The 12,229-nt window shown below is 35.8% G+C and overlaps 1 protein-coding gene across 5 annotated transcripts in view; it reads left to right on the top strand.

The window, feature by feature from the left end:
* Window positions 1–12,229, top strand: part of AGO3 (argonaute RISC catalytic component 3) — a 119,645-nt gene that overhangs the window by 26,545 nt on the left and 80,871 nt on the right. For 4 of the 5 annotated variants that reach the window (XM_029949241.1, XM_029949239.1, XM_029949238.1 and 1 more), the window contains exon 3: window positions 10,807–10,927. In XM_029949241.1, coding sequence (XP_029805101.1) covers window positions 10,807–10,927 — 121 coding nt within the window. Of the gene's footprint in view, window positions 1–3,630; window positions 3,696–10,806; window positions 10,928–12,229 lie in introns of all 5 variants that reach the window. The other variant, XM_029949240.1, reaches the window with a different exon arrangement.

The raw sequence follows: 12,229 nt of genomic DNA, 5'->3' as shown, positions 1-12,229 counted from the left end.
TGAGTTCACAATCTCTGGGTTTAGCCCAGGAACCTGCTTCAGATTCTGTGTCTCTCTCTCTCTGCCCCTCCCCTGCTCACACTCTGTGTCTCTCTCTCTCTCTCTCTCTCTCTCTCTCTGTCTCAAAAATAAACATTGAAAAAAATTTAGATAAATTACTCAGTAGTATTTAGTCATCTAGCTAATATTTCTACAATATATTTGAAGTTCAAAGATGCTTTTATAAGTAAATATATTTCTAAACATCAGGGACTAGTAGGTAGGGTTTATTTCTAACATCTATTTATTTGTGTAGATTTCATTTATAGTAACAGCTGTTTAGTATTCTGTAATGGATGTGACCTGATTTTTTAAAATTTTTAGTCTGCTGCATTTTTTTAAATTGAATTAAATCAATTTAAACCAATTATTTGAGAGTTGCCTGGGTGGCATAGTCAGTTAAATTTCCAACTTGAGCTCAGGTCATGATCTCATGGTTCATGAATTCGAACCCTGCATCAGGCTCTATGCTGACAGCTCAGAGCCTGGAGCCTGCTTCCAATTCTGTGTCTCTTTCTCTCTGCCCCTCCTCCACTTGCACTTTGTCTCAGTCTCTCAAAAATAAATAAATATTAAAAAAAATTTTAAGCAGTAAACCAATTATCTGAATTTACTATATAGTTGTACCAAGGTAGAATGCTGTTTGGTACTAGATTTAAAGAATATATGGACTCTGACTGGAATTGTAATTCTAAATTCTTCAGTAACTTTTAAAACTTAAAGATCATTTTAAAATCATCTCTGTTGTCATTAACTGTTTAATTTACTGTGCTCCTTTTTTGTAAGATACAAAAATGCAGGATACAATAAGATACAAGATAAAAAAAGATGATCCCTGCTACAGATTCCATAATCTGTATGTGGTAAGAAATCCTGTGAGTTATGCATTATGTGTTGTGATGAAAGAGTAATGATTCCTGCTTTTAGTTAGGGAGGAAGATGGGATATACGACATGGTATCTGAACTAAATGGTGGAGCAGGAGAAACAATAATCCATATAGAGTGAACATAGCAAAAACATGACATATTATGTAACAGAAATAAGCCAATATAAACAGAGTTGTTCAAGTCTAAAAATTTAGCCAAAGGGGAAGGTATGAAGGGTCTTAAATCCATGCATGCTAAGGCTTATGAATTCAGAAACAATGAATAGCCACTGGAGGCTTTGAGCAAATGAGGAACATCTATAGTTAAAAGCATAACTAATGGCAGTGTGGCGAATGAATTAGAGAAGAGAAAGATCAGAGTTCTGGAGAACATTGGGGAGGCTGTTGCAGTAGTCTAGATCCATAGTCTTCAAATCTTTGACTGCTGATCCCTATTACTTATGTTTGACCATGGACTGAAGAATAAGTAAATAAATGCATGTGCACATATGTTGAAAGATTTAAAATTTATGGAAATGTACTACTCCTAATATACGTAACTGTAGAAGAATTAAAGTTGGAAACAATATTTTGAAGAAACTATTTAAAAATATGTTTACTAATTTGAAATTTTCAGATTAATACACCAAAACTCTGAATATATACCATATGCTTGAACTGAAATAAGTTGCAACATGCTGAAGTGAATGAATGAGAATACCAATGTTGATTCTTTTTTTTTTAATTGAAGTGTAGTTGACATATAATGTTATATTAGTTTTAGGTATACAGCATGTGATTTGACAACTCTGTACATTATGCTTTGCTTATCAAGATAAAAGTGTGGTTATCATCTGCTACCATACAGCATTATCACACTGTTAACTCTTATATATTGCATAAGTCCTATTATTCTCATAGGGTTCCTGGTGTACCATATGTTATTTCCAATCATATGACATGGGTAAGGGACAATACTAGTGTTGATTCATATTCATGAATGTTAATAAATCTTCATTTCTAATTAATAAATGAAAATTAAATACTTCTTTTAAATTTTTAAAAATGTTTTATTTTTGAGAGAGAGAGAGAGAGAGACAGTGTGAGCAGGGGAAGGTGAGAGAGAGAGGGAGACACAGAATCTGAAGACAGGCTCCAGGCTTTGAGAGCCCTGGCTGCACAGATCTGGCTGCACAGAGCCTGATGTGGGGCTCGAGCCCACAAACCGGGAAATCATGACCTGAGCTGAAGTCGGACGCTTAACTGACTGAGCCACCCAGGTGCCCTGAAAATTAAATACTTATTTTTTCCTCCATACTCCAACAAACCCACCAGCACCTCTGGTACCTAACTTTTCTAGATTAGAGGTAGTGTTTTCTAAGACTTAACTACCAGCAGTGACAATGGTGATGAAGGGGAGGGCTTAGATGTAACATTTGGAAGAAGAATGAATGAATAATTTAGTGTTGAGGGGAAGGGAGGAGAGATTTAGGTGTAGAGGGAAAGGCTTCATAGTTCCTAGCTAGTACAATAATGATAACCTTCACAGAAATACATATGGTAAAAGGACCAAGTTTTTAATTTTCTGTTTGAATATTTGGAGGTTGACTTGCATAAGAAAGATGAAAATAGAGAAGTTCAATAGATTATTGGAAATAAGTGTGTAGAGCTCAGGAAATCAAGATAGAGATTGAGATTTGAGATGTGTCAGCATATAGGTGATAGTTAAAAGCTAGAGGGGGGAAACAAGCTAGGGAAAGTGTGCAGAATCAAGATTGAGGATGGATTTCTGGGAATTCTATTGTTTAAGGTTTACCAGTGTAGACACTTGGATTGGGAAGGTAGGAGAACCAGGACAAGTATAAGCTGTTTCGGAGGAGCCAGGACTGTAATAACTGCAAAGACACCGTGTTTTTTAAGAAGTCCTTGGTGGCCTGAGGGGAGAAGTATTCTAGAATAGAGTTGTTAGTGTAAGCCAGCTTGAGTTAAAAAAATGATTTTTCAATCTAAAGTAATCTAGCAGTTATCTGTGAAGACTAGAAATTTACTCCACTGGATTAGCTAGTGTGGTTACATAAGCTTATGAAAGAATTCACACCCATGTGAAATTATTATGAAGATAGTTTATAGTAAAATGCTCTGGTGTACTATAGATTTTATATTATAAAATAATAAAAATTTGACCTAAAGTATAACCCCTTCTCTACTCTGTATCTTTTAAACTTTATCTTGATGCAAAAGTATTCATTTGGCTGGCCTTCTGACTTACTTAGGAGTTATGAAGATAAACTCAAGTGTGGAAGGCTATAAGGAGAGACTACCAGCTGTTTTAGTTGTGTTTTATGAGCAAGCCTCTGGGTGATTTCATCTTCTTGTTAGACCTTAGCAATCTTCCTTCTTTCTGTCTATACTATAGTGACAGATTAATTTATTGTAGGTGTGAATACTAAACTAATGTGAATAGTCACTTTTGGGGGAAAATATTATTTTGTGGCTTCTCCTATAGACTAGAATAATATTTCTCATTCTATTTTTTGGGAGCAGAGAATAAGAGGTACCTAGAAATGAGATGAAGGTGGGTCTCTATGAGCATATAGTAACAATTAACAAAAATAATTTATTCTTTTTTTACATTAAAATTTCCCTCTCCTACCATTTTTCTGCTGTATGAGTCAGGTGGTAAAGTGGAACTTACTGAAACCAATATTAAATTTTACTTTACAGTCTGTGCACCAGAGCATGATGGAGTCAAAAGACTTGGTACCAGAATGTAGGAAGTGGTGGTTGAGGTAAGAGTGGGAAAGGTAGGCTGTAGCCCTTTGTAAGACCTAATATACTCAGGTAGTTTCCATTTTTGTAGTAATCACCAGATATTAAGGATTTTTAAATTCTATCCTGAGGTTCTACAAAAATGTATCATTCTTTCCTTCTCAGACAAAGGATACTAGTAAAAGAGAATCACTAAAGATTGATTAGAAGTTCTTCTTTCTCTTTACTCAGATTTTCTTTCCCAAATCACCTTCCTAAATACTGCTTTAGATGTTAAAATCTTTTCTGGATCTTGGTTATTATAAACTTACTATGATTTACTCTCTTAAAAAATATTTTCTTTGTGTTTATTTTTGAGAGACAGACAGAGACAGAGTGTGAGTAGGGGAGGGGCAGAGAGAGAGAGGGAGACACAGAATCCGCAGCACGCTCTAGACTTTGAGCTGTTAGCACATAGCCCGACATGGGGCTCAAACTCACATACTGCGAGATCATGAACTAATGTTTAACTGGCTGAGCCACCCAGGTGGATCCCCCTTTTTTAATTTAAAAGTTTTTAAATTTATTTTTATTTTTATACTACAATTTATTCTTATGTTGTGCTAGAATTTCTGTATTTGAACAAAAGATCAAAGGATTCTTCCCATTGTTAAAATAAAAGACAACCTTACATAAGACAAAAACAGCTCCACAACTATGATATAGAGAAAATTCAGTTCACAGTTTATATTAATTAACAGAATTTATTCTTTGTATTAATGCATTGTGTTGTGTCTATTTGTTGTTTGGAAGACTTAAGTATTTCTGTATAGTTTTGAAGTATATTTATTAGATAATTATGGTTAAATTTTTAATTAAAAATAGTATGTATATTTGCTTTCTCCCCCCAAAAGTGCTTTCACTAATATCCCATACAGTCCTGCAGCAGCCTCTAGACTGTTAGCCCATTTTTACTGATGAAGGAACTAAAGTCAGAGAGGCCAGGTAACTTTCATAACAATGTAGTGGCAAAATGGGACTAAAAACCTGAGTCTGCTTATATCTTCTCCAGTGCTTATGTTAACCATATGTTGCAAAGGTTTCTCAGATTGGCAGTTTCCCAGTTCAAACTTTCTTTACAGTACAGTAAGCAACTTTCTGCTATAGCCTAATAGATGACTAGATAAAGTACTATTTTAGAGTTTTTTCTTTAGTTCCACATGCCTGTCTGATGAACATTCTTTTTTTTCTTAAGGTTTATTATTTTTGGGAGAGAGAGAGAGAGCGTGCGTACTTATGAGCAGGGAAGGGGCACAGAGAGAGAGACAGAGGATCCAAAGTGGACTCTGCACGGACAGCAGAGTCCAATGCAGGGCTTGAACTCATGAACCATGAGATCATGACCTGAGTTGAAGTTGGACACTTAACTGACTGGGCCACCCAGGCGCCCCTGCCTGATGAACAGTCTAATACATTGTCCTTTGCCACAGTATCTTTGAGATGAGTGAAAATTTGCAGTTCCTTGATTTGTCATTTTGTTAGCTCGCATACTAAAGTTTAAGTAAAACTCTAAAATGGTGCCTTCATGGCTCAGTCAGTTAAGCCTCTGACTCTTGATTTTGGCTCAGGTCATGCATGATCTTATGGTTTGTGGGTTCGAGCCCTGTATTGGGCTCTGTGCTGACAGTGCAGAGCCTGCTTGAGATTCTGTCTCTCCATATGCCCCCTCTCAAAGTAAACCCAATCTCTCAGTTATTTCTTGTTAGTGAGAGATTAATGAGACGTAATAATAAATGACGGTCTTTATAAAAGCTGATTTCCTTTGAAACATAAGTACATAGGTTTTAGTAATTATGAACTGCAAGGTAGTTTAATGTCAGAATTGTCCAGTGTATATGGAATCCTAACACCATTCTTTTAAGGCTTTGAGAGATTAAGTCAAATTAATGTTTAATGTAATTATTCATAAAGGAGTTTTTATATCTGATGCCATGGTAAAATCTGCAGTGTTTCATTATTTGGTATTCCCCTAATTAAATTTTACTGTGAGAGGAGATAGCAGACATAATTCATTTCAGTCTTCTGGTTGGTGTGTTCTAGTTGGTATCTTCCATGACATAACTGCTCCTCAAACTGTTCTAGCAAAGATGAACTCAGGTACTTTATAAGATAGTGTAGTCTACTTCTGAATAATTCTGGGGGTTAGGAAATAAGGGAAATTTTTGTTCCAAAGTCTAGCTTTTTATGTCTTTCCAACTGTTTGTCCTAGTTTTATCCTTTCACAGAAGATAGATTTTCTGCTTAGTTTATCACATGACAGTCCATCAAAATAGCCAGAGGTTTCTGTACTTTCCTATGAGCCTTTCCTATTCTGGACTTGAAGTCCTTAGTTTGATTTACGTATACTCATGTTACATGAGTGTCTATCGGGATTACCTTCTGGTTATATTTCATTTTTGTAGGGTCTTAAATTTTTCCAAATTGAACAGAGTACTTAGGATGTGAAATGACGTATATAATATGTGATGGAATTGCTACCTGCTTTATACTGGGATACTTAAATATATGCAATCTAATTTCCTTAATTTTGAAGAAGCTACATCCCACTATTAGCTCATTCTGGACATAGAGTCACCTTAAAGCCCCTTTCCACAAAAGCAGTGAGTAAGTAAGGTCACATCCTCTGATCTGTTCTTATTGCAGTTGAGCTTTTAAACATAAATGTTTAGATTTTACAATTGCCCCTATGTTTCATTTTCATTGAGTTCATTCTTTTCGTTTTTTTAGTAACTTTTAATATGCGAATTGGTTTTTAGCATACTAGTTGTGTCTCCCAAGTGAGGGAGGCTTAACTAAGAAATGCCAAATGAGGGGCAGGTTTTGAGTTCGGTAAATGGGAAGATGGAGGCACCAATAATTAAAGAGTAGTGAATGGGAAGATAACCTGATAGCTTGAGGGTTTCTTAACTAAGAAATATTTTATTACTACTGTATATAGGGCACTAGATATATTTCTTTTGTTATGGTATTGATAGTTTTTTTTGAAGGGGGTGCACTTTAGAGGTTTATTCTGTTTAAAAGTTTCCATGAATGTCCTAGTTAACTTAGAAAAAGAAAAGAAACTTGCCTTGCCTCATGTTACAGTATAATAAAACACTTTAGTGATTGTGAAAACATAGGACACTGGTTTAAGAACAAATAGACTACTGGGGCAATATTCATTGCCAGATTCATTTATATGTTGAGAACTTACTAAGATAAAAAATGGCATTTATTTAAAGTTTATTTATTTTTGAGAAAAAGAGAGGCAGACTGCAAGTGGGGGATGGGCAGAGGGAGAGGGAAACAGAATCTGAAGCAGACTCCAGGCTCTGAGCTGTCAGCAGTGAGCCTGATGTGGGGCTCGAACTCATGAACCATGAGATCATGACCTGAGCCAAAGTCAGACGCTTAACCGAATGAGCCACTCAGGCGCCCTTGCATTTATTTTTTTTAAGTTTATTAATTTATTTTGAGACAGTGCGCCAGTGCACAAGCCGGGGAGGGACAGAGAGAAAGAGAGAATCCCATGCTGGTGCGGATTCGACTCACAACTATGAGATCATGATCAGAGCTGAGATCAAGAGTCAGATCCTTAACCAACTGCACCACCCAGGTGCCTCCCAAAATGGCATTTTTAGTTAATTGATTATGTATAGACTGTTTAATAGATGGTATTAAGAGTCGTTATATAACACTGTTTATAAAGAAGAAACTCAGATGGATCAATGACCAAAATGTACATAAAACTATAAAGTTAATAAAACATAATACATCTTTGTGTCTTAGTATTAGGACAGTATTTCTTAAAAGATCAAAAGCATGAAACCATAAGGTGAAAAATGATTCATTTGTTGATACAACATTACAGATTTCAGTTCAACAGATAAATAGACATTATCAACTGGCATACAACATTTGGAAGAAGATATTTGCAATGACTAAACCTGTCAATGAATCAATGTCTGAAAACTCAAAGAAACTCCTTCAATTCAATAAGAAGACTGGGGCCATAATAGAAAAGTGAGCAAATTCACAAAATGAAGGAAATCTGAGGGAATTCACAAAAAAAGAATCACAAGCACATGAAGGGATGCTCATTCATTAGTAATAGGAGAAATCTCAATTAAAACCTTTAGTTTGGGGTACCTGGGTGGCTCAGTCAGTGAAGTGTCGGCCTCGGTCCAGGTCATGATCTCATGGTTTGTGAGTTCAAGCCCATATTGGGAGCTCTGCTTCGGATCCTCTGTCTCCCTCACTCTCTGCCCCTTGCCCGTTTGTGTATGCTTTCACTCTCTCAAAAATAAACATTAAAAAATAAATAAATAAAGCCTTTTAGTTTCACCTGCTAGACTAGGAAAAATTAGAAAATATAACTAGATAATGCCAAATCTTGTCTGGGATATAGGGAAATAGGAACCACCAGGAATATAGATTGTGTAGCCACTCTGGAGAGCAATTTGGCAGTTCATTTAGTTGATAAAATTCACTTGGACCTAACAATTTTGTTTCTGAGTATATAACCAGTGATTAATTTTCATTCAAGTCCATAAAGGGACAGAGTAAGAGATACTGTGTTGCTTATATTGTATTTGGTGGCTGGCAGTTAAACTCTGAATTGTTGGGTGAATAGGTAGACAACACATGAAGGACTTTGCATCAAACAGAAACAATGAACTAAGTATCCCACAGCAATATAAATACATTTTATTATTTTTTTTTATTCTTACTAAAAAAATTTTTTTTATGTTTTTTAATTTATTTTTGAGAGACAGAGAGAGACAGCGTAAGCAGGGGAGGGTCAGGGAGAGAGGGAGATACAGAATCTGAAGCAGGCTCCAGGCTCTGAGCTAGCTGTCAGCACAGAGCCCGACATGGGGCTCAAACCCATTAACTGTGAGATCATGACCTGAACCGAAGCCGGGCGCTTAACTGAGCCACCCAGGCGCCCCTATTATTTTTAATATTTGTTTTTGAGAGAGAGAGAGAACATGAGCAGGAGAGGGGCAGTGAGAGAGGGAGACACAGAATCTGAACTAGGCTTCAGGCCCTGAGCTCTCAGCACAGAGCCTGACATGGGGCTCAAAGTCATGAACTGTGACATCATGACCTGAGCCAAAGTTGGACACTTAACCAACGGAGCCACCCAGGCATTCCAATATAAATACATTTTAAAAACCTAGTGCCAGAGAATTAAGATGGGAATATATACAAATAGAAGGATGTTCAAAGATTAGGAAAAAATAATTTATGGAAGGTACAGGGGCTTAGGAAATGGAGGTAGAAGGAAAGAAGAGAGGTCTTACACAGATGAATGATGATAATAAGCCATGAATTGAGGAGTGTGATTAACTTAACCTTTTGTGCCTGGGAAATAAAAGTAGAGTTTAGGGGCTCATTTGGCAATGATATGTAAGTTGTGTTTGAGAAGAAAAAAATAAAAGGCATAAAAACCAAGACACTTAAAATAATCCAGGTACTGGGACATGAGGTTATAATTTAGGATGGTGATAATTGGGAATGAAAAAGCAAAGGACTAATGTAAGAAATACTGCAGAGAGGTGAGGTCAGCAACTAATTGGATGAAGAAATGAGCCAGGTTTGAGTTCAGTAAATGGGAAGATGGAGGCACCAATAATTAAAGAGTAGTGAATGGGAGGATAACCGGATAGCTTGGCGGAGATATGTTGAATTCACCTTTAAATTCCATTGGAAGTTCTAGCAATTTATTGAGGTAGATTGTTCACTGTTAGAACATTGATGAAGAATATACTGTGCTAGACATCAGAACACTTTTTATCCTTAAGATGTTTTGTCACAGCTACTTTAATCTCCATCATTTTGATCCTGAGTGATTGGGTTGCCAGGATTTGGTAAGCTTAACCGTTTAGTAAAAAGTGACAAAATAGTCAAAGCATTCTTAGAAATTAGATCTGTGTAGTTTCACCTAAGAAACTGGACTTGATGATAATGCCTGCAAAAGAAAATCTTAAATGGCAGAAAATCTTTGAAATTTGTTTTCTATGTAAAAACTGAACAGTGAAGTGAATCGTTTTTGTAAAATTTAGAAGAGGCTTCATCTTGATTTAAGTAGTTTCAGCAAGATGAATTTGAAGAAGGGAAAAATAGAAATTTTGTGCATGCGGAAAATTGCTCAAGGTATCAGGTCAGGTTAATCTTGTACCAGAAAATGCCTTTTTTTCCTCTTTCTCTCCTACCTATCCATAGGCTAGAATTCAATATTTTTCTTTCCCATTTATTACATTTTTAAATGTATTATAAATTATACCAGTAATATGTGAGTATACTCCCATCATAATATACTTACATTATTTAAGCAAAATAAAAAAAATCATTCTTCTCTCTCCAGAGGAAACCACTGTATGTATTTGGTACATATTTTTCTAGATATCTTTCCACTGCTTTTACAAATAATGTGTGTACAAAAATAAGTGTTAATTTGTGGATATTTAGTATTATTCTCAGTAAAATCCATTTTTTTTTTAAATGTAAAAGTCTTGAATATCTTTCCATGTTAGTATATATAGGATAAAAATGTTTGCTAGATGAAAACAGTCTTCAGAATATTCTTGCTGGTTAGATAATGTTGTAAGGATGATTTGGGGAGTTGAAAGGAATGAGGGGGTCCAGGTGTGTTCTTAAAAATCTCACAATCTAGTAGAAGTGAAGCATATAATAATTATAATACATTGGAATAAATGTTCTGATAGATCTATGTATTAAGATGGTATTTCAGCACAGAGGGAAGAGCATTAGACTCTTGATGGAGAAATGAATGTGTCAGGTAGTGCTCAGAAATGGTAAAGGGGTTTAGGATCATTTTCTAGGGATAATATTTTATAGGTCTACTGTGGCCCAGAATGATTTAAGTATAATTTACTAGGTTCATTCTTCTCTCATTCTTGTGAAATTCATATCACTTGCCAGAAATTATTCTTTCTGGTGTTCTAAGGTATGGTCCTTAAAGTAATGTCTTTATCATGTATTACTTTTAGAATTTTGGCAGCTTTAAATAGTGCAGGAATTACTTAGTTAAATGTTTGTATTTCATCATGCAGAGGATTATGTGAATGTATTTTTTTCCTTTTTTAGGGAGGTGGTTGACTCAATGGTTCAGCATTTTAAAGTGACTATATTTGGGGATCGTAGACCGGTTTATGATGGAAAACGAAGCCTTTACACAGCCAATCCACTTCCTGTGGCAACCACTGGGGTAAGATGCAGTCCTTTATTGGAATATACTTTTGCAATGTCTCCTTTTAAATGCACTTAACTACATTTTATTTTATTATAGTCCATAGATACATAAGAGTGTGTCATTTATTTTTTTAACTTTTTATTTTCAAATTATTTTAATCATATAGAAAAGTTGCAAGAATCATTCAAAGAAATCATGTAGACCCTTTACCCAGATTCACCAATGTTCCTTTCTCTCCCCCCCGCCCCCCCGATTATCTCTTTAGGCACATTATTTTTCTTTTATTTATTTATTTTGAGTGAGAGAGCATAAGTGAGTGGGACAGGGGCAGAGAGAGAGCAAGCCCCATGCAGGGCCCAAACCCATGAACTGTGAAATCATGACCTGAGATGAAACCAAGAGATGGATGCTCAGTTGACCGAACCTCTCGGGCACCACTCGCCAGTGTTCTTTAACATTTGGCACATTTGTCTTACCATTATCTTTCTTTTTTACTCTCTTTATGTCTGTAGATATTTAGAGAGAGAGAGACACATACATACTTTTGTCCTGACCATTTCAGAGTAGGTTGCATATAATCACACCCTTTAATATATATTTCCTGTAAGAACAAGGATAAAAATCAAGTACAGTTATCTTCTTCACTAAATTTTTCGTCTGCATGATACTTTGGTCTAATCACCAACCCATATTTCTCCAGGGATGACTTAGCAATTTTTTCCCTCTGGTACAGAATTCAGTCCAGATTTGTGAATGTATTTAGATACCATGTCTTTTTAGTCTTCATTATTCTAGGACAGTTCTCCAGCATTTTTGTTTTCCTTTCATGAAATTAACATGGTGGAAGATTATAGGCAAGTTATTTTGTAGAATGTCCCTCAGTCTGGGTTTGTTTGGTGCTTCTTCTTGATTAGATTCTAATTTAGCATTTTTGGCAAGAATAATTACACAAGTGTTCTTATTAGTGGATCATATCAGGATACATTTATATGCGTTCCATTAATGATGGTACTGAGTTGATCACTTGGTTAAGTTGGTATCTGCCAGGTTTCTCTTGTCAAGGTTTTCTTTTTTCTCTTTAACTCTTGTCGGGAGATTTTATTTTTAATTGTGGTAAAATACACATAACATAAAATTTACCATCAAAGGGCTCCTGGGTGGCTTGGTTGAGTGTCTGACTTTGTTCAGCTCAGGTCATGATCTCACAGTTCACAAATTCAAGGCCCATATTGAGCTTGCTGCTGTCAGTGCAGAGCCTGCTTTGGATCCTCTATCTTGTCTCCCTCTCTCTCTGCCTTTCCCTTGCTCACTCAATCT

The sequence above is a fragment of the Suricata suricatta genome, chromosome 8 (assembly GCF_006229205.1).
Source record: "Suricata suricatta isolate VVHF042 chromosome 8, meerkat_22Aug2017_6uvM2_HiC, whole genome shotgun sequence".
NCBI classification, from domain to species: Eukaryota; Metazoa; Chordata; class Mammalia; order Carnivora; family Herpestidae; genus Suricata; species Suricata suricatta.
Note: the sequence above shows the minus strand (reverse complement) of the source record. Positions and strands in the feature narration are given on the sequence as shown.